This window comes from Podarcis melisellensis, assembly GCF_964234715.1.
Source record: "Podarcis melisellensis genome assembly, chromosome: 17".
In the NCBI taxonomy this organism is placed as follows: domain Eukaryota; kingdom Metazoa; phylum Chordata; class Lepidosauria; order Squamata; family Lacertidae; genus Podarcis; species Podarcis melisellensis.
In genome coordinates this window covers 4,725,050-4,747,728 of record NC_138534.1, presented here as the reverse complement: position 1 = coordinate 4,747,728, position 22,679 = coordinate 4,725,050, and the positions used below count along the sequence as shown (strand labels likewise).

The 22,679-nt window shown below is 46.6% G+C and overlaps 2 protein-coding genes across 2 annotated transcripts in view; one reads left to right on the top strand and one right to left on the bottom strand.

Moving 5' to 3' along the window:
• Positions 1–22,679, top strand: part of PFKFB1 (6-phosphofructo-2-kinase/fructose-2,6-biphosphatase 1) — a 294,172-nt gene that overhangs the window by 246,848 nt on the left and 24,645 nt on the right. The gene's annotated exons all lie outside the window — the stretch shown is intronic.
• FGD1 (FYVE, RhoGEF and PH domain containing 1) overlaps positions 1–22,679 on the bottom strand; it is a 45,503-nt gene that overhangs the window by 2,457 nt on the left and 20,367 nt on the right. The window contains 15 exon segments of the mRNA XM_081894998.1: positions 1,481–1,660; positions 2,688–2,813; positions 3,063–3,152; positions 3,922–3,952; positions 4,210–4,289; positions 5,133–5,225; positions 5,343–5,489; positions 5,833–5,891; positions 6,940–7,078; positions 7,621–7,777; positions 8,919–9,067; positions 9,649–9,738; positions 10,516–10,975; positions 11,415–11,589; positions 12,459–12,632. Coding sequence (XP_081751124.1) covers positions 1,481–1,660; positions 2,688–2,813; positions 3,063–3,152; positions 3,922–3,952; positions 4,210–4,289; positions 5,133–5,225; positions 5,343–5,489; positions 5,833–5,891; positions 6,940–7,078; positions 7,621–7,777; positions 8,919–9,067; positions 9,649–9,738; positions 10,516–10,975; positions 11,415–11,589; positions 12,459–12,632 — 2,150 coding nt within the window.

The window sequence follows — 22,679 nt, the reverse complement described above, 5'->3', positions numbered from 1 at the left end:
AACAATCCCATATGTGTAAGATTAAGGGCGAAGGAAGGTGAAGGTAATGAGGGACTGTAAGGGAAGGCTGTGACCAGTGAGATGGAGGAATTCAGCCTCACTCCCTTGCCCCCAGAGTGTTTTGGGGGGAACCTGTTGCCTTGTGTGACACACCAGAGAGAAACAAAGAGGAGGAGGGGGGCAGGAAATGCTGCATGAATAATCCTGGCTCCTCAGTATGGACAGCCTGCAATTTCTGCTCCTGCACTAGGTTGGAGTGCAGTTTTACTTTGCAAGCCACTCTGAGAGCCTCTCAGGGCCGTAAAGCACTGAGCTTCAACCATATGCCATGAAAGCCTTGAGAATCTGCACTGGACTTCAACTGGTGGATAAGTAGCCAGTCCTGGGATGTAAGGTGGGTCTCAAGAGCAGCTCTGCCACCACCGTGAAAAGTGTGTGTTTGCGTTGAACGTGTAGTAAAGGTGGAAGACTGCTGCTCCAGAGCAAGTGATCAGTATAACTATTGGGTTGTTGTTTTTATTTTTATTATGTATTTTGTGGTTTTATAGCTTGATTTTATTCTGTGAACCACCCTGAGACCCCCCGGGTATAGGGCAGTATATAAATTCAAATGATGATGAAGATGATAATATAACTAAGTAATTAGACATGTAGGATAATGAGCAGGACACAAGGAAGGACAGAGAGCTGCAGGGAAAGCCTCTCCTAGAGTTTCCATACCTCCAGCAAACTCTTTTTAAAAGAAATTAATGAACATAAGTTAATCAAGTCTGTTAACTTGAGTGGGTCTACTCAGAGTGAAAAAAGTGCTAAATAACACAGTAGTTTTTTTTAAAGTTGCATTATCTGCAACTTTAGCATATGCTTTCTTTGTATGGAGAAGGTCCCAGGTCAGTCCCTCAGATCTCCTGAGCTAAAGCATCTCAGACTGCAGGGCTGGAAGAAAGCTCAGCTCAAGATCTTGGAGAGATCTCCTGAGACAACAGGAGGAGGGATCTGATTCAGTTATAAGACAGCTCCATATACTCAACCAAGAGGAGTAGACACTTTAAAACAGCATGATTGCCGAAGAATCCGATCGCTATGCTGGAAGGTAAGATGATCAAGAAGGTGAATTCTACAACCAATATTACATGATGTGGCTTTTTCACACTTCCACAACCCTGGCGTTGTGTTTTTGGAAAGGAAACGGAGAGGGAAAGGAAATGCATGCAGGTTTGTCTCCCATTTTGGGGTGCTGCATTCATAGAATCATAGACTTGCAGTGTTGGAAGAGACCGTGAGGGTCATATCTGGTCCAACCCCTTGCAATTCCAAGGAGGTGGAGAAATGTTAGAAGAAGCACAGATAAAACTGCCAAGACTCTGCACAAGAAGCTGCAAGGGGCAGGCTAAAGCAAGGCTAAGCAAGGGGGAATTCTCCAGGAAACATCCCATGGAAGGAGGTCAGCTAGTGCTCTGTGGCCAACAGGGCTTCCCACGGCCCAGAGAGCCAATCTCACCTCCAGAATGGACCTCCGGCGCTGAGGTGTGTTGGGATGTGGGGCAGGGCTGGCGGGGGAGCCCTGTAGCGTTGCGTAGCAGTCAGTGCAGACACGGTTGGGCCGGTTGTTGTCATACACCAGGCGGGCCCGGAACTCTGAACATTTCCCACAGACAACCTGCAGCGAGTGGGCGAGAGGAGAGGAACTGTCACTTAGTTGCAGAGCCAGTTTATGCACCCAGCGGAATGGAGAGCTAGAAAGCTTTCCCTGGACAGGAGCTTCTCGGGCTGGCCGTGGAGAGTGGATTCTCTGAATTTAAAACAAATCCCTGCAGGCTAAAAGCCAGCGCGTTCAGGGAGAAGAGCCTAGCCCTTTAACCTTCATCCTGGAAACATTTTTTCTTAAGTACAAGATTCCCCATGCCCCAGTTGGGAAGCAGTTAAAAATAACACCCAGAACAAGCAAACTTATGCCTGCAAAAGAACGTAACCACCTGAGTTTCCTAAATGTGTGAACTAGTCAAGACAGTTTTCAGGGCTCTTCGGGGGAGGGAGTTGGCATACAGAGAAGAGTCATCCCCATGTGCCATCGTACCACATTAATTCTTCCCCATAAAAGAGTGTGTGTACATGTGTCGGTGTCCAACTCTGGCCATGCCCAGTGGCATGAGGAACTGCCTCATGTGGCTCTTTGGGTTTCTCTGCCTCAGACCTCTCTCCGAATGTACTGAGACCTCGTGGCTAAAACAGGAGATGAGCCAGAATGGGGAAAATTCCCTACAGGGAGGCAACTTTTTAAGTTACAGATAGGTAGCCGTGTTGGTCTGCCATAGTCAAAACAAAAAAAAATTCCTTCCAGTAGCACCTTAAAGACCAACTAAGTTAGTTCTTGGTATGAGCTTTCGTGTGCATGCACACTTCTTCAGATGCATGCACACGAAAGCTCATACCAAGAACTAACTTAGTTGGTCTTTAAGGTGCTACTGGAAGGAATTTTTTTTGTTGCAACTTTTTAAAAAACAGAAACAAATTCTACACTCTGGAAAAACGGTTGCAGGGGAGACACCGGCATTTAGCCCAGACTATTATGGGTTGCATACCTCACCCTCCCCTCCAAAGGGGGCTGCTCTCAGTAAAAGTAGAAAGAAACAGGGGTGGCACTTGGGACTGGGAAAGAGACGACCCCCCTGCTGGAAAACACTCACATGGCCGCAGGCCCGGCAATGGTGCCTCCGCTTGGTGAGAGCATTGAAGGGCTCCTTGCACTGCATGCACAGGGTTACCTCTTTTTCCCGGATGGGCGTGGGGGCCCGTCGCCCCAGCTCACACCCCTGTGGGGGAGGGGACAGGAAGAAAGTTAATAGGTTTGCCCCATGAAGCAGAGTCAAGTCATGCAAAATTAGAGAAAGCACGCTAGTGAGCAGAAATTATACACAGTACAGAATTCTGAGGTTTTTTGTTGCAGGAATTGGGTTATCTTTGTGGTAGTTCCCCCTCCCCTCCGTTCTCTCTCAACTGATCCACATTCAATCACATATTAAAGCACACTGTCTCATCAAACACACCAAGGCAGGACTTACAGGCGAATTGGGTGGCGTTTCATCCTCGCTGACCAGCTGCTTGCATGTCTCCAAAGTCTGCTCGTGTTTCTGAATTGTTGCCTGTATCGCCTGATGGTTTTAACAAGACAGTGTTAGTGGCCACAGATAAATATGCCTCTGAACTGGGAAGTAAAGCAGAACCCCAGCCTGCTTCAACGAGGAAAAGGACAAGAAGGCAAGGACCAGAGATGTGTCCACACTTCTCTCCAATCCCAGTTTCAGTCTGGCGCATACTGGTGGGCAGCTCAGGGAGGAAACAGCTACCCAAATCTCTCACAGAGCTATTTACTGTGGGCCTCCTATTTCCCCTGTCAAGCTCAGGCAGTGGTGCAAAAGCACAGATCTGTCATGCCACTGGATGCATCGCAATGTGTGAGTGCGCTGTCCAGAGTCGTGGTCTGCTGCACCCTCAAATGCACACCATGTGATCCCATAGGCAAGTGGGTCTGCTGGCCCACACAGCATTGTCAAGAAGGCTGACTCGGCACAGAGTCATTCTGCACCACATTATTCTTAACTGAAGAAGCCTGGTCAGCCCTGTGACCCCTAACTTTTCTGTTGGATCTATGAAAGCCATGCATACAAGCATCCCCCAAACCAGCATCAGAAGGATTTTGCAGAATGGGAAATGTAACTACATGAGATAAGGAGCCAGGTCCTCTATTTCAGAGGCAAGGAAGCTCAAAATGTTGTTGGCTTCCACCTCCCACCAGTCCCCAGGCAGCCTGGCCAACTGCTGATGGGAGCTGTAGTACAACAACCTCTGAAATGCCCCAGATTCCCCTTCCCTGATCTACACCCATCTTTCACAGTGATAAAAGGTAGGTGAGAAAGTTACCTGGATCCAGTCTCGCTTCTCCTCTTCAGTCCTAAGGAAAAATGACAAACGTTGGAAGGCATGTTAAGGAGTTATTTTTCAGCAGACTTAGGGGAGGATACACCTATTCACTTGATCTGGGATGGTGGGCAAAGGAGGAAGGAGGTGAATGGATTCAGGGCTCTCACAGGAAGATGAGAAGCAGCAGAGGAGAGTTACTGGGATGGGCAAAGCCGCGTCGCCAGATGAGGGACAATTTTTACAGCTTTGAGAAAGGAGAAGCTAAGTGACTGGCTTTGCTGGCTGTACCTGGCCTGAAGTTCTAGGGATCGCTGCTTCCCTGATACAAGGAAGGTCCTGGGCACGTTGAGGCTGCTGGTCTCTTTCAGCTGCAGAGTAAGGAAGAAGGAGGACACAAGGTTGTTCAAAGACACACGCTTAACCTTCAATCAGCTACAGCATCAAGAGCAACTTCCCTGTGCAAACAACTAATCATGTCATCACACATCGAACCCTGCTGTGAGAACTTCCCCTAGCTATCTCTAGATTCAGACACAATTTCTTGGAAAAATGGTTTCCATTCTTAAATACCGTTGACTCAGTTAATTAGGAATATAAAAGACCACTCGGATTTTCCTCAGTGTTTAAGAATACGCTTCTGTTATTTCTGGTTTTTTGTTTTTTTTAATTAAGCAAATGATTGTATTGCTCTTTATTGCAGATTTACCTAGCTTCTTGCCCACCCTAGCAGTTTTAGGTTGTTTTGCATATTCTTGCTATTTAAAAAGCTGATTTTAATTGTTTTATAAAAAGCAGCAAGGATGTTTGGTTGAGAACGTAACGGGGAGAAAAATCAGAAAGAATGATTAATTAAAAAAATTAAGAACTCCCATCACCACTGTGAGAAAACACATTCCAAATGTAGTCAGTTCACCTATTCAGATCAAGACATAAGCACACAAGGCTGTGTGGTCCAGATGACAGTCTTGACTTCTGTTCGCTGTAACCACAGTCTGACCCAAACACATCGTGCTGTTTTAATTCCCCCTTCCTGAGTCAGGAAGATAAATTACCCCGGCCTGGAGGGCAAGTCCTGTCCTTCCCTCTACCCATCCTGTTCCATGTCCCTTGTTTCAACCTCGAGCAGCTGATAAAACTCCAAGAGCTTGCTGGTCAACCAGAGATTGAGATTTGCATGGTTCTCTTGTCCCCTTAATGCCTTCCCCTCTCACCTCCATCCCCTCCACGTCTATGCGAGCACGGACTCCGAATTTCTGGCCTATGAGACGCAGCTTGGGGACGCAGTACAGCAACCAGTCGTTGAACTGGAGAAAGAAAAGGAGTTAATGGTGACAGCATATATGGTGCAGAGGGCTTCTTGCTGTGCCCTCTCCTGAGATGGGGCAGGTGGAAAAGGACAAAACCCCAAAAGCTCTTCTCACCAGGATCAGGTACCGGTCTTGTGTGGTCCCGTTCTTGGCAGAAAGCTTCAGGATGTGCCCTTCCTTGATGAGCTCATTGGTGGGATTCACTATGTCTTCCTCACCTCCAAGCAGCTCGTACACCTTCAGCAACGAGTGCATCCTCTCCTGGAAAGGGGTACAGAGCACTGGCAAATAACCCAGCTCTACTTGTTAAAACAGGCAGGTGGGGAGAGTGTTGGACTTGAAACAGGTAAACTCAGGTTCAAATCCCCAGTTGGTAATGAAATTCAGTGGGTGATCATAGGGCAAGTCAGCTATCCACTCTCTTTGTTTAACCCACCTCTGTCCAAATGGCCCACAGGGGTTGAAGGGGATATGGATCCCTCCCCCAGGCTGAATAAAGCCCCCCCCCCGCAGCGTGCACCTACTCTACCCAATTTGTGGTGACCTCCTGCATCACAGAAAAGAGGACCCAGGCATCCTGGCTTTCAATACCTCCAACACTTACCATTTTGCGGATGGCTGCATTGGAGTGCTCTGCTGCTGTTGCAATAAGTTCTAGGGATTCTGGCAATGAGGTGGAGAAAAAAAGAAAAGGAGAGTCTAAATGGCTAGGCTGGCCTTACTCAACACAGTGCCTCCAACTGAACTGAAAGCAGAAACAATGCTTAAACATGTGTCTAAATAAAACCACGCAGGTGGGTTACCATAATATGGGGCTACAGGTTCACCACTTAGCTCAGGAATTTGCAACTGGAGAACACAAAGTGAGATCCAGCTCGCTGAGGTGTACTGCCTGGTCTAACCAGTTGGGGGGCTGTGGCTTGGTCACCTACCTCTTATTGCAGGGGTGGGGAACATTTTTCAAATTGAGGGGGGCCAAAACTCTGCAACACATCACTCTTCACAGCTGCTCAGCTGTTTCCCAAGCAGCTGGGCAGCAAAGGGAGGGGAATATCTCTCCCCCTCATCCGGCTCAGCAGAGCAGTAGTGAAAAGGGGGCTGCTCCTTCAGAAACTGGCATGTCAAGGTGCTCCAGTGCTTTGAGGCAGAGGCGGCTCTCAGCGGGCAAGGGAAGTCTTTGAGGAGAGCTGCCATTTTGAGTGACAGCTGGAGAGGAAAGGTGGGAAGAGCACTGCAAGGCTTGGAAGAGAGCAGAGAGCATCGGACAGGTGCTCCGATTCTCCTCCAATGTTTGCACTGCTTTCCGCCACCCTTCAGTTACCTTTCAAAACATCAGTTCCCCAAGATGGAAATTTAGGCCGCTGCCAAGGTGGGCTGGCTGGTCCAAAACTCTTTGTGGACCAGCTCTGGTCTGTGAGCCACCAGTTCCTCACCACTGTCTTACTCAAATTTCCAGAGAAAATATCCCACTGACTAGGGTTTTTGATACTCTGGGAAATACTGGGGTTAGTAAATCTCTGCTAGCAAACAAGACTATGGTTTTACAGGAAATGCGTGCTGTGGTTCTCCCCGCCACCACCCTTTTTCTTGTATTTTTATGCTGTTTTTATGTTATTTTTCTTGCCATGAAATCTTTGGACAAAAAGTGGTATACAAATTCAAACAAAGAAACAAACACCCCCCTGCAATTATTCCCTGCAGCTCTACTCACTCTGAGCATCCTTGCAATCGGGCGAGTCCTGGGGCAATTTGAGGAGATAGTCCTTCAGCAGCAGCTCGTAGCGAGGGATTCTCTGGACTGGTTCCAGCATGTGGTGCTGCAGGGTCAGGTTCCCACATATCTCTTCCCTCTGCAGAAGAGAGTGATCTCTAGAGAGCTGTCTGCCTGGCTCTCCTCCAATGGCAGCCCGCCTGCTCCCATAGGGAACTGAGACTCAGGGAACCAGAGTAAGAGTTTCCAGAGTACGGGGCAAGTCTTCGTACAGAGGCGCGAGCAACTGCTGAGACACAAGCTTCTTCCCCAACAATTCCTTCCAAACACTCCAATTTTGTTTAGATCTTAATTAGACCCCAAAGCCCCTCCCTCCACATCCATGTTGAACAGCAGGGCTGGGAGGAGGGAAGGGCACTCAGTGAAGGGATTCCCTACCCTTTTGCAAGCGATTTATTTTTCTTTCCTGTGTCGGTACTTAAAACATGCTCGATTAATAACATTTTAAAGTGCTTTTGAACTCTTAAGAAAAATTGCTGTATAGGGAATAATACAACTGGAATGATAACTTAATTGCGCCACCTGGGTAGCTCCAATGATGAGGCTGCGTTGTTCCCCCTGCCGTTAACCTGAAGCGCTTGCTGCAATGCTCAGTTTGAGATCCCCCTGAACTAAGCTGACCTGCACTTCGTGGATGATGCTCTTGAACTGTGCTGAGCGCTCCATCCAGGTGTTGACAAGCTCCATGGCACGGTCAAAGTTCTTTACATATTCGCCATACATCTTGAGGAAAGGGGCCAGTTTCTGCAGGATATCCCCGATGCGCGGGTGCTGGTCCCTGGGGAACAGAAGCAAAAAGTGTTAGGAAGAAGAGGAGAAAGGTCCGAGACAGAAACTGAGCCGCCCCATTCACAGGGTAGGAAAGCATCAAGATTCTATCTGCAGGACCAACTGCAGCCAGAAACCCAGCCAGGGTTGTTGTTATTGTTATTGTTGTTGCTACTACTACTACTACTACTACTACTACTACTATTACAGGGACCAACTACAGCCAGAAACCCAGCCAGATGGGTGGGGTAATAATAATAATAATAATAATAATAATAATAATAATAATAATAATAATAATAATAATAATACAGGGACTGGGAGTCAAAAACAAACACCCAAGCAGAGCTCAGGAATCCCAACATGAGGAGATTCATAGCTCTTAACATTCTCAAACGGGTGCAAATCAGGGACAAGACCTAAGGGAGTCATGGACTCGAAACTTTCTCTATTAAGTTACGCCGCGGGCTTGCATCTTTACAGTTCTATGGTTCCCTGCAAAGGGTGAAGTATTTAGGAGAACAGGACATGGGTGGGCAACTCTCCAGATGTTGCTTGACTCCCACTCTCATCGGCCCCAACCAGCCAGGCTTGAGAGATTGAGAGAAGGGCAGTGAAGCAAGAAGGAAAAGAAGCACTAGGCAGAAATTCCCAGGCTCAATCCTGGCATCTCCAGGTAGGGCTTGGAAGGACTTCTGTCTAAAACAACGTTTCTCAATCTTTTTCTGACCATGGCTCCCTTCTGACCTTGTTTCCTTCCTGTGGCCCCCCGTCCTACTGGACAGCTTGGTGTGCCGAAGTGGAAGTGGAAGGGAGCAGGAATCAGAAGCGACGTTGCTGTGGAGTGCACGTGGAGATTCCTTCACTGGGAAGCATGGCCACTTCTCTGTTCCCTCTGCTTCTCTGTTTTCTTTTCTGCTTTCTTTTCTTGGTCACCTCTCTGTTTTCTTCACTTTTCATTTCCCTTTATGGCCCCCTAGTCTCATGCCTTGTCCCCCCCCCATTTACACGATTTTCACATGTGGCCCCCTTGGAATATCCTGGGGGGCCCCCGCTTGAGAAACACTGGTCCAAAAGATTGCAGAGTGTCACATAAACAAACCTTTGTAGGCAGTTGCACCAAAATGTTAAGCCAATGGAATTGTCCTCACCATTCCTCCATACGTTTCTCCAATTCTGGGAGCAGGAACTGTTGGTGGAAGCAGTAGATTGAGCAGATGTTGGCAAAAATACCCATCACCACGTCCACCGGGAAAGAGTTTCGGCTGCGTGCTTCCTCCAGCAGACGTGCGCAGAAGACCTAGGAGGTGGGAACGCATTTCAGCAACATAGGAGAGAGTCCCATCAGGCCCAGTCACCATGGCCAGTCAACAGGAATGATGGGACTTGAAGACCAGCAACACTTTGGCCAACAGATCCCATTCTGCCCTGTAAGAAGGCTAAGAGTAAGGGAAGCAGGTGGAGACATCACCAGAGCCTGCGCCAGTCAAGGTGTCCCCTCCCTCTGTAGGGCCAATCAGCATCATCTGCCCTGTGAAAAGGACAAAGGGTCTGCTTGTGTTTGTATTTTATCTGTTGGTGAGTGGGTGGGAGAAATGTAAAACTGTAAACCACCTTCGGTTCCTTGGCAAAAAGGTGGTATATAAATCCAAAGGGAAGGGAAGGGAAAACCCATGCTGATTCTACACCAAAATCCCTTTTCTAGTATCTGCAGCTTGGAAGAGCAGATCCACAATCCAAAGAACAGGGCTGAGTTTTCCAGCTGCTGCAGTGGGGCATGGCTTGCAGCACAGATGCTATATTTCGCCTGTAAAGGCTTCAGGAGGGGAAACTGTGGACACCCAATAGCTGTTTTGATATATTCCGTTGTATTTTAGGTACCTGGTCCAGCAGATACAGGCGAGACACATAGGCCTTTTCTGTTTGGAGAAGCTCGTTGGCAATTCGGAAAACCTTTTGTGGAACTGTCATCTGTCAAGGGGAGAAATTAAAATCTCTGTGGGGAACTTAACAAAATCCACGTTCACCCATCTGCCCTGTACTTCGTGCACCCGTGAAACTGGGCGTGAGATTAGCCCACTTTCCCCAAAAACACTTTCGTATCTTCTATGGCCCCCCACTCCTCAGCCGCTGGCCTAGAAATGACTGTGAAATACACACTGCACTAATTCCTTGGTTCACTTTCTCACAGCCACTCAAGGTGGATAAGAATCCCCGCTTCTCATGGAATCGTAGAGTTGGAAGGGATCCCTGAGGGCCATCTAGTCCAACGCCCTAGATGCAGGAATCTCAACACACAGTCTCCCATCCCATCTGAAACCATACTGGACTCTGCTTAGCTGTGCAAATGAGATAGCAGTGTTTTACCACCCTGTGAGTGAATCAAACCAGGCAGTGAAAATATTCTGAGGAGTAAGTAGTGCCCGTTAAGTGAATTTCAGTCCATCAGAAACAATCCTACCCTCAGCACCTGAGCTGGCATTACCAGACAAGGATACGACCCAGATCCGTATTCACTAACCATTCCTGAATCACAATACAAAAGTGGACAAGGCTGCTCACGCTTCCACCTCTCTAATCGATGTGCAACCCCAACCCACCCCGGTCCCCTGTTATTTATCCCCCAGTTTTGCTTCTGACCTCAGTAAAGAGCATCGTATTCAGGAAAAGGCTTGGCAAGAGCCATCAGCTGTGCGGGTGAGCGGGTGATCACACTAACACCCAGGCATGCCAGTCCAAGTCTCTCACCTCCTCCGAGTCCTGTCTTTCTGCTTGTGGGGGAGGGAGCTCCGGTAGCAGCTCAGCCTCATCCCCACTGCCATCGTCCATGTCACTGTCCACTTCGGAATCCCGGGTTGAGCGGCGCTTGATGACAGCAGCAGGCACGGGCGGCCCCACTCCCTCTCCTGTGCCCTCGTCAGCCCCAAAGCAGATCTCCTCGCTGTTAGATGGGGAGCTGATGCTGTCAATGCCACTGTCCCGGTTGGCCAGCTTCCCACCATCGTGAGACGGCAAGCAGGCAGCACCACCCGCAGGCTCTGGCCCTCCCTCCAGAGCCAGGAGGTCCAGGAGTTTGTGAGCCAGCTCTGCCGATTCCAGTGAAGTCGGGCCGTCTAGCGAGGGCTCCATGGGACCTGTCTCGGGGGTCTGGAGGTCTGGACTGGGGCACGGCGATGGGGCCTGCTCGACAGCCAGGATTACAGGTTCCCTGCAGCAACAACAAATCAAAACACAGTCAGGCTCTCTGGGACGAAAGTCTCTAAAGCAAGACCTGCTGCTTGTTCTAGTCTCACCTTGGAAAGGGAAGTAGAATCTACTGCGTTGGAAGTAAGAGAAGTAGCAGCCCTTGACTAAAAATAGAGTTAAGAACTGGCACACTCCATCAGTCCAACTATCCGTCTGGCTTGGCATTCTGTCTTCTGACTCAAAGGCTAGCCAGAGGCCTTAGGAAATTAACATGTAGGACAGCCATAGCTCCCTGCTGTTCATCTGGAAGCGAAGTGTTCCAGAGCACTCTTCCAGTTTGGCTATACCGCCAAACTGGTGGCACTCCCTCACAGTGGCTATGGCAGGAAGCATAACATCAGAAGGGAGCACCAGCTACATTCCCAGGGAGGCAGGGCCTTGCAAGCTACTAAAGCACCCACCTCTCAAACTTCTCAATGAGGCAGGAGACGGCAGATAATGGTCCCAATCCATCCTTTGGCAGGGGGCTGCGGCTTAAGCGGGGATCGGCAGGGAGTGGTCGCGATGGAGGTGGGGGGATGGATTCAGGGAGACGCAGTGGCTGGATACTCTGCAGATGGGCTGGTTTAGGAGGGACTGGAAAAGCAATTCAAGTTATTTTTTTAAAAGCACACATAATATATAGATACTATATACAAACCCCCAGCAAAGACAACTGACAGAAGGGCTGCTTCTGTGGACTGGCATCATTACCATCAGGTAACAAACAACCAAAACCCAACAGCACCCTACACCCAGCCCATCTCCTTCTGCCACCCTTTCTCCGGAGAAAAGTCTGGATCCTGGCCTACCTCTGGTAGAGGAATCTGCCATACACAAATATGAACATGTCCTGCACTGGATTTTATTGCCAGCTGCTTTTGGAGCCAAACTTGACTGAAAAAACAATTCTAAATATACCCTACTATATATTTTGAAAAATTGTTTGCTTGTCTGCTTGCTTGGCACATGCTGTAACCCAATTTTGCACGATGGTTCTTGAGATCAAGGAGAAGGTTTTTGTCAATTGGACACCATTTTGAATCAAGATGGCGGACCAAACCTTTCAAAACTGCACCACCAACGATGAAAATTTGAAGCTATAATATGTGAGGAAAAATAATTAAGGATAAACTAATGGGATATGAATTTGCTGAACCAATTTTTAAAAGGGATACAAAAAAGGGAGGCATGAGGAAGTCAGGAAAATAAGTTAATCAAAGATGAGAAATTAAAAAAGAGGGATTTTTGGGTTTTTTGTGCTTTTTTCTTTTTCTTTTTTTATGTTAAATGTTTGTATTTTTGTATCTCACCCCACTTTCTCCACAGGGCCTGATGCAAGGAATAGGAAAGCCACATGCTCTGTCAAAGCCAGTTTGCTCTGCTTGCAGACTTTCTTCCTGGGAAGTTCCACAAAGAGCCTTGTTGGGATGGGCTCACTGGGGGGTGAAGACTTGCCTATATACCTTGTGGTTTTGGTCCTGGGGGTCGTTTGAGTGGCCGGAGTTTGGCCGCTTCTCCTTCGCTGCTGTCAGGTCCTGGATCAGAGATGAGTCGCTGGGGAGCTTCTGGAGAGCGATGTTCTGGACTAGGCTCCAAGGAGAGGCTCTTGACCAGGAGCCGAGGGGGCTGAGCAGGACCTAGGAGGAAGAAAACAAACACAAGGCAAGATAGTGAAACAAAGGCAACCCTGCAGTATCCACTCTGTTGGGATGAAGTGGTTAGAGTACTGGCTGATGACCAGGGAGACCAAAATTAAAATCCTCACTCAGCCATGATTTCAGCTAGTCGCTTTGTCTAACCTACCCCACAGGGTAACAACCTACGGATAAACTGAAGCACAGGAACCATGTACACCATCTCAGGTTCCTTGGAGGAAAGGTAGGATATTAAATGTGGGAAACAAAGAAACAAATAGTAGCCTCAAGGTTTCCTCAAAAAGTGTTAGCCCAGGAGGGAACTGGGGTGCCTTCAACAAGGGTGGAAGCAAGGGTTGACAGCCTGGAACAGCCTTGGCTTATTACATATAATAAGCCAAGTCGTATAATGCCTAAGATAAAAGTCTCTAGGCGTTTAACTCTTTACATTGAAAGCAAAATAATGATTTAATAACTCTGCTTTGCAGAACAGACTTGCGAGCCCATCATAATGACTGATATGACACTTCTTCAGAGATCAGAATTAGTTTCCTGGCCTAGTTGCATCACATAGAAAAGCTGCAACTACTGTTTTAAATAAATAAATAAACAAATAAACAAACACACACATTTGTGTCTCAGTTGTGCTTCTGAACTGCTCTTTGACTGTAATAATAAATTATTACTATTACACACATTTGTGATTAAGTGCCTTTCCATAGCAAACTCAGAGTGACTATTAAGCAAATTCAAATCACAAAAGAGCGGAAGAAAAATGCATGGCTCTACTTTTTAAGATATAAAGTCCTGTTAAAAGCAAATATGTAAGTAAAAGCTGCAATAAAATATATGCAGTCTTAGAAGCCAAAACAAGTTAAGAGATGCCAATTAAAAACTAAATTAAACAAAGAAGGCTTTTTTCCCTACAGACAATAAAGTATTTACCTTGCTGTAAAAGAGGAATGATGGGGGCTGGCAAGTCTCCCGAGTGAGAGGGTTTCACAAAAGAGTTTGCCAACCACTGAGAATGCCACCTCCCCCAAGCACTACTGGAAAATACTGCCCTAAAGAACAGAAATAGTATCATCTACCAGTCTCAGAGCTTGGAGAAGACTGTATGGTTGAAAGGGTTTCTCAACATATCTTAGACCATGGAATTTTAATGCTCTACTGCTAATAAAGTCCAATTGATCTCAGAAACTCAATGGTAACCAGTGCAGGCAATGCCCCTTCATGCTCTGGCCTGATCCAGTTAACGCCCAGTTCGCAAGCCATGGGACTTTTTATACCCCACCTACTTTAGAGATGCAAGCTGATGCAGATGTCAATGCCCAACACAGCAATAGCAGAGCTTATTGTGAGACAGAGCTATAGGGTCAAAAAGGTGGAAGGAGGCTGAGGCTGCGGATCCCAGCCCAGAGGACCCCCTCAATATAGGGTGTTCCAAGAGCAAAACTGACCCTTTCGCAAGGTAAGGTGAATGGTCACCTCGTGGCAATTTCGGCTTCCATTAAGAGAGAGATACAGAGATCCTAAGAATGTAAGAAGGACCCTCTTGGACCAGACCAAAGGTCCACCTAGACCAACATCCTGATCTCACAATGACCAACAAGACGACTATGGGACCTCAATGCAAGAGCCCTCTCCCCACTTGGGATTCTTAGTAACTGATATACAGAGACACATTGCCTCCAACTGTGGAGGTAAAATATAGGAATCATGGCTAGTAGCCATTAATAGCTTCATCCTCCATAAAGTTACTTAAAGCCATCCAACTTGGTGGCCATCATGTTATCCTGTGGGAGGCAAATTACAGACCCTCAAGTGTCCCTATTTTCCAGGGACAGTCCAGGATTTACAGTAGCCATCCCAGTTTCTGACTTGATCCTGGAATGTCCCGCTTTTCCTTAGGATGTCCTGATTTTCATCAGAGAGATGTTGGAGGGGATGATAGGACGTCCCTATTTATATTGGACAAATGCTGGAGGGTGCCACTTAGTTAATATAATTTAACTAAGTGGAGATATTATTTATTTTGTTTGTTCTGAATCTCCCAGCATTCAGCTTCATTGGGTTCTAGTAATAGGCAATATGGAGTAAAACGTCTCTCCAACCACATCACACAATTTTTATACACATCTCTTATACGGAACACAGTATTCCAAGTGTGTACGCACCATATATTTGCATAACAGCATTATGATATAGGTAACATTATTTTCAGTGTGGCGTAATGGTTAAGAGTGTTGGGGTTATAACTTGGAAGACCAGGACTCGAATCCCCACTCAGCTATGAAGCTCACTGACTGACCTTGGGCCAATTACAATCTCTTAGCCTAACCTACTTCACAGGGTTGTTGTGAAGATGAAATGGGGCGGGGGGCAGGGTGGAGAGAGAACCATGTGTACCACCTTGAGTTCCTTGGAAGAAAAAAGTTGGAATATAAATGTAATAAATAAAATAAAATAAAATCCCTAACACAGAATTGCCTGTTTTCACAGCTGGGTCAATACCTTCATCAAGCTATAACCCCAAGGTCTCGTTCCTGGTCAGTCACTGCCAGTTGAGATCCCGCAAGTATATTCCGGTATGTAAAATTTTATTCCCACCACCATGTACACTGCTTGATATTTGCTTACGTTGAATTGCATTTGCCATTTTTTCTGTCTATTCCAGAGGCAGTGTGTCCCAATTTTCCGCTTGGGGTAAAAACATGAAGTGCTGCCTTGCCCTGCCACCACAATGCCACTGCCAAAGTGTCCCTTACCTAGGGAGCGCAGCAGTGGTGCAAAGCTACAGAGGCAGGTTCCAGCGAGATCTCTCTGGAAACCAGTGCTGAGGCTGCATTGATGCCACCTGTGGGGGTGCCAGGGCAGCTGCTTCACCCTGAAACATGGGTGGGCCACTCCTGTCCGTTCGCTTAGTCTTGAGAGATTCTCTTGCAGCTCATCACCATCCCTCTTTGCTTCAATGACCCTGAACAATTTGGTTTCATCAGCAAACTTGGCTACCTCACTGCTCACCCCTAACTCTAGATCATGGGTAGGCAAATTAAGGCCCGGGAGCCGGAGCTGGCCCAATCACCATCTAAATCCGGCCCATGGACAGTCCGGGAATCAGTGTGTTTTCACATGAGTAGAATGTTTCCTTTTATTTAAAATGCATCTCTGGGTTATTTGTGGGGCATAGGAATTCATTCATTCCCCCTGCAAAATAGTCCGGCCCCTCACAAGGTCTGAGGGACAGTGGACCGGCCCCCTGCTGAAAAAGTTTGCTGACCCCTGCTCTAGACCATTAGTCCATGACTGCCAAGCATTTATCTGCCAGACTTTATCTTTAAAAACAATAATAAAGAGTTCAGGTACACAATGTACCAATGGAGAACAATCCAGAAGGAGGTTCCTAGGCACAAGGCTCATTGAAATGGACAAGAGCTGCAGAGAAGCATGACCATTTGGATTCTCTGTCTCAAGCTCCAAAATGTCTTGATCCAACCCTGGTCAGGAGAAACAGTTCCTACCCGCTTCTCTCACAGAATAGTATAAGGTAAAGGTAAAGGTACCCCTGCCCGTACGGGCCAGTCTTGACAGACTCTGGGGTTGTGCGCCCATCTCACTTAAGAGGCCAGGGGCCAGCGCTGTCCGAAGACACTTCCAGGTCACGTGGCCAGCGTGACAAAGCTGCATCTGGCGAGCCAGAGCCGCACACGGAAACGCCGTTTACCTTCCCGCTGGTAAGCGGTCCCTATTTATCTACTTGCACCCGGAGGTGCTTTCGAACTGCTAGGTTGGCAGGCGCTGGGACCGAGCAGCGGGAGCGCACCCCGCCGCAGGGATTCGAACTGCCGACCTTTCGATCGGCAAGTCCTAGGCGCTGAGGCTTTAACCCACAGCACCACCTGTGTATACATACCATCATTTGCGACAATTCTGAGGGGTGCACCTTTTACCTGCTAGAATTGCTATCCTCAGCTCTGATTTTTTTTATTAGAGAATGTTTGATAACAAATCAATTCACAGACAACGAGCAGTATATATCCTTTCCATTGGAATCATGTCTGCATAGAGTCCCTTCCTTTCTTTTCATGCCTGGCTGAGGGTAAGGCTAATGGCAAGCTAACAGAAGTTTTTATCACAGGAATCTCTCGCCATGAGGTGGGGTATGCTTGTAATTTTGTCATATTTATGTTCTTTTGAGCTAACCTTCTGAGTGTGGTAAAACAATGGGGGGGAAACGGACCATGTTTATTTTGCATCGAAGGGTGTCTAAAGGCATCTCAAGGCAAAACTAGGCATTATATTAATTTTTGTTATGTAAAATGGCAGCTATGGCAAAGCCTGCAGAGCCTCAGGACTCTGGGAGGTGGGAAGAGGAAGTTTCTGTCTCTCTGTCTGTCTGTCTCCCACTTCTGTGATCCCACCAAAACTCCCTGAAGCTGCTATTTCATTTCAAGTGGCTTTTTGCATTTCACTTGAAATGCAAACAGCACAGATTTTATCTGGACCATGAAAGGGGGGTGGGAGAGAGATAGGGTGTCAAACTGCCTCTCCCCCACCCCCATGGTCCTGTGGCTGCTCAGGTTTCCCCACAAACACACCACAAAACACACTTTAACATGCAATTCACACCACATCTTATTAGGTCCTCAATTTCACTGCACGGAGCATGGTCACAGGAACACATAAGGAGTAATTACCAGGAGAATGTCACCTTGTAACATGAGCTACATGTTAAGACCAGAAAATGATGATGATGATGATGATGCAAACATGGCTGTCTAAACAACATCAACAACAAAGCCAGGGCAGAGTGTGTTTGTGTGAATATAGATCAGAGCAGTGGCATGGTTAGATGGGAGCTTTGGTGCTGTGTCCACATCATGGTCCTATCAGAACTGGGCCTCCTGCACCTGCTATTTGCAGTAGGGAAAGTCCCCCTTGGTGCCGGTGGGAGCTTTCCTCCCACTGCAAATAATGAGGGACCAGGTTTTATTATTTCTTTCTTAAATTTGTATGTGTCCCTTTATCTAAAGATTGTGTAATGGTTCTAGGGGTTGCTCGTACGTAAGTTGCCACCACTCCTGGCTAGGTTACCTGGTTGAACCCTTTCTGTCTAGACAGCCTTTCACTTCGTGGCTGTCTCAATCGCTGGCAGAATCCGTCAGTGGGCGTTTCTTGAACTTCTTCCAGCAAAGAAGTTCTTTGACGCCAAGTCTCCTCCTACTTTCCCTGCGCGGAAGTCTTCTGCGCAGGGAGGGTGTGGGCAGCGGAGGACCCGTGCTCTCCCCACTGGTCTCCGGTGAAGAGTCCTGGAGCCTCCTCTCCGATTTCCCCATCTGCCCCCCTTCATCCCTGGTGTTACGCTGATTTCCTTCCCCAGCAGATGGGCTGCCTCTCTCCCTGCTGGGACCCTCTCTGGCATTGCTCTGGAGCCTTCCCTCCGCCTCTGGCTCCGATGGCAGTTCCCTGACAGATCGTAAGGTGGTTCTGATTGAGATCAAAACAGGGGGGAAAGGATTAAAGCCAACACCCTCACCATGACCTCAGTCTGGCTCCACACAAATCATTTACTTATTTTTAAAGTCACAGAAGGGCTGAAGACATGAATAACATCATAACTAGTTTGGTTCCAAGCTGTTGATAATATTCCAAATCCTTCACTTAACCGAGTTGGAAGCTGAGAGATGCAATTCCACCTAGATGTCTTGCCAGGGCTTGTCCCAGGGAGAAGTTCCCATTGGGAATTTAAATAGATCATCTCAGTGCTTCTTCTCCATGCAGCCTACCTTAGAAAACTAGGTAAGTCACTGGAAATTAAGCTCTCTAAAAGGTTAAGAAATTGCACCTTTGGGCACCCTCCTTGTTCTATATAATCTTCTGTAGGGTTTTGAAATATACAGAGCAGAAACAACCTCAACTTCAACTTGCCTCCTCCAAGCCCCAGAGGCTAAGTAATGGAAGGATTTCTAGGCAACACCTCCATGACTCAAATACACCAGCTACTCCAAGAGCAAGGAACTGCTTTCTTCTATTTAGGAAGATCTGAATAACGTTGTGGGAGAACCTCTGGTCAAAATGAGAAGCGGAAATTATGGAGTTGGGGCTAGGAACAGAAGAAGATGGTCTCCATGTTGGCACTCTGTGGCTTAAGTCACTGTCCTAGAAGACTTAGTGGACACACCAATCAAAATGCCAAACTCCAGAAACTTTATTGCCTCTTAAGCAAGAGCAGAACAGCAACAGGAAATGCTTGATGCCACCCAGATATAAGTAAGTGCCCCCTTGTGACATTCACTGGGGTAGAAGAGAAGGGTGGAGAAAGAAGCTTGACAAGAGAGACAAAGGTTGGTTTTCCCATTTGTCCACTGTTAAGTTGTGGGCGAACATATCAGACGACACAGTGATTCTTCCAAAGCAGCTCTTTATTTGTAAGCTGGGACAGAACTGAACTGAGGAGCTCAGTCAGCCTGCTTATATAGAGCTCCACTAGAATGCAACAGTAACCATTTTCTGTAACTAGCCAATCACTGAACGTCACTTTCGATCCTTCATTTGCATACAAACTATCCAATCACTGAACGTCACTTTCGATCCTTCATTTGCATAACTATCTACAGTATTCCTCTGCTGGCCCAGGGTGAGAACTTCAGTACATAACATCCACTACAATTTATTAGTTTTTCAGGACTACACTGAAAGCCTGTGAAGACACACAAAAGGCTTCGGATGGATTCAGATGAACATTTTGCCACAAATCTGTACCAGGTATGCAGTTTAAAAAAACAAAAACAAAAACCATGCCACTTGGCAGGATGATACAGGGAACCATTTTCCACATGGCTATCATGAATAATGTTCACTTCTATCCACCTGGAGTGTGTTTAGTCACACAATTCTGCGTAGAAGAAAACATTCATATGGATTTGGCATTGGCAGTGTGGCTTCTCAGCTAGAACTCACAAACATGCACAGGCATATAGCAGAAAGAGAAGAGAGAGAAAAATATTAGGTTGTATCCAATTAAGCTATAGCAAGAGCAGACTCAGGGACGTGGGTGGCCCTGTGGGTTAAACCACAGAGCCTAGGACTTGCCGATCCCTGCGACGGGGTGAGCTCGGTCCCTGCTCCTGCCAACCTAGCAGTTCGAAAGCACGTCAAAATGCAAGTAGATAAATAGGTACCGCTCTGGCGGGAAGGTAAACGGCATTTCCGTGTGCTGCTCTGGTTCGCCAGAAGCGGCTTAGTCATGATGGCCACATGACCCGGAAGCTGTACGCTGGCTCCCTCGGCCAATAAAGCGAGATGAGCGCCGCAACCCCAGAGTCGGTCACGACTGGACCTAATGGTCAGGGGTCTCTTTACCTTTACCTTTAAGAACAGAATCACTGAAATGAATAGACCTAAGATAGTAATGTCCATTAATTTAAGTGGGTTTACTCTGATTACAGCTAACGTCAGATACAACCCATTTATATGTATATGGATTTAAAAGTGGTTATTTAAAAAGCAGCTGGCACAGATTTGTGAAAGATAGATCCTATTAACCCACAATAGCTGTACACCTCTGCTGGAAGGCAATGGGTGGGGATCTGGTCTGGTTCATCTAAGCCAGGGGTCAGCAAACTTTTCCAGCAGAGGGCCAGTCCACTGTCCCTCAGACCTTGTGGGGGGGCCGGACTATTTTTTTGGGGGGAAATGAACGAATTCCTATGCCCCACAAATAACCCAGAGATGCATTTTAAATAAAAGAGCACATTCTGCTCATGTAAAAACACGCTGATTCTCGGACCGTCCGCGGGCCGGATTGAGAATTAGGCCGGATCCAGCCCCCGGGCCTTAGTTTGCCTACCCATGATCTAAGCAACAGAAAAGCAACCAGACATCAGTCGGCACATGAGACCCAACTGCTGCTCCTGAGTCCTGTCTCCTCCCTCTTGTGCCCTAAGATAATAAAACAAGCTCCACCAGAAGACCTTGCAGATTATATTCCCTACCCAAAAGGTATAGCTTCAGGTCAAAAATTAAAAAAGGTGGTTATGAAATGGAACATTGTCCATCACTTTATGCCTAGGAATTCTTGGGAGACAAGTGACCCACCCAGATGACTAAAGAGGAAGAGGCCTGTGTGTCTGGCAGGATAGTTAAACATACTGTACACCGGAGGCTACCGAACAGATCAAAATGAAACAACTAAAACCCAAAACCAAGTAATGAAACACAGTTACAATTATAAAATAAATTACTTTTAAGTACAATCATCCCACTGCCTCTAGTCAGAAATCTGCAGTGTTGGGAATAGGTTTGCTTCTCACTGAGGAATTGAGGCAGAATACTGTCTACTTTTTTCCTGATATCGCCATATCTAAATGAGCTAAAGAAGATAATGTCTATGACTACGACTTTTTCTGCTCCTCCTCTTTTAAATAAAAGTTAACCATTCAATGAAGGAACTCAGAACTCATATCCATGAAAGAGTTGTCCCCTCCTCCAATGACTTAGCAAGTATTAACAGAATATTTAATACAAAATGAGTCATGTCAAATTACGAGCTATGTTCCAACGAGCTGATTAAAACAAATTAAAGAGACAGTTCTGAAACACCTAAAGGAAACCTTTATGCTTACTGGTTGCTTGTGTTAATGCAATAAAATTTCTTTTTTTTAAATGGTGTAACTGACTTGGTAGTTAAGACAAGAGATGTATTATATTGGTGGATATGGGAGGGGCACTGTTTATTTTTAATTTTTATTTTAACACAGCAAGTTTTTTGACATGGTCCCGCATAATATCTCATATGTAAACCAGGGAGAGCAATCACAGAATGAGTTCACTATTGGCTGAAAAACTGCAACCCTAGAGCAATGATGAATGAAGCTCTTGGCTCTCAAATTGTTCAGCATTTTTTAAAATAGCAGGGATGGTATCCATGCTATTATCACAGAAATGACACAGCTATGGAAAAAAGGACTGGAATGAAAAGCGGTCCTTTAAAAATTGAAGACCTGGGCCAAACATATACACACATGATTAAAGCAGAGATAAAAATGTAAAATACCAGTTCAAAAACTGTGGGTTTTTTTTCAGATTTTGAAAATGGAGCTCAACCTTTCAGACAGGAAGGAAGGCCTGGCAGTATGCCCTTTATTGCTTCAAGAAGGATCTCTCAGACTTTGATATGCTCCTAGTCTAGTGTCCTGATTGTCTTAGAAATCCTTCAAGAGCAGACCTGCCCCATGCCCATTTGTGGTTTGCAGCTAGCAATCTGCATCTCCTTGCCTGCCTACCCCCACCCCACCCAAATGGCTCTATACCTATTTTTCCTTGCCTGTAGTCTGGGAATTACATCCTTAGGCACTTTGACACAGGTTCACCAAAAGAAAATTTTCACCGGCAGCTCCATGATGTTGCAAAATAGATGAACAATTCCAGTATTGCAAGCCTAACTGGACTAGATAACCAAGACTCATTACTGGATTTTCCATCTCTACATCAGGAGTGGGGAACCCATGGCTCTCCAGATGTGGCTAGACTACAACTCCCATAATCCTGAGCACTACTGGCCTTGCTGACTGAGGCCAATGAGAGTTGGAATCCAGTAACATGTGGAGGATTCCTGCTTTACATGTTAGCAAAAGGCAGTTGAGAGTGTGGGGATTCACACTGGGACTGTGGCGCAGGTGTATGGCTGTGAATGCTTTTCCTCAGTGCTGTTTTTCAGATTAAAATGCTTCCCACCCATCCGCAGCTGGAAACTTACATATCCAGCCCGGCCTAGATCAAAAAAACATATTAAGCAAGCAAGGAGCCCAGTTACACAATGAAGACTCAATGCTTCTTCCAAGGGGACGCAGCAACATCTCCCTACATCCTGAGATCTTAAGTTAAACCTATTCAAAATTCCTGCAGCTTATAAAACTTTTCCTAGACTGTAACACTTCAGCCTGTATGATTAAATTTATTGCAAATAATTAAAAACACCCCCTGTATGTAGAAAACCAGCCTGTCAGGGAGAAGTCTAACCAGAGCCATTCTCACTGACATATTAGTTTT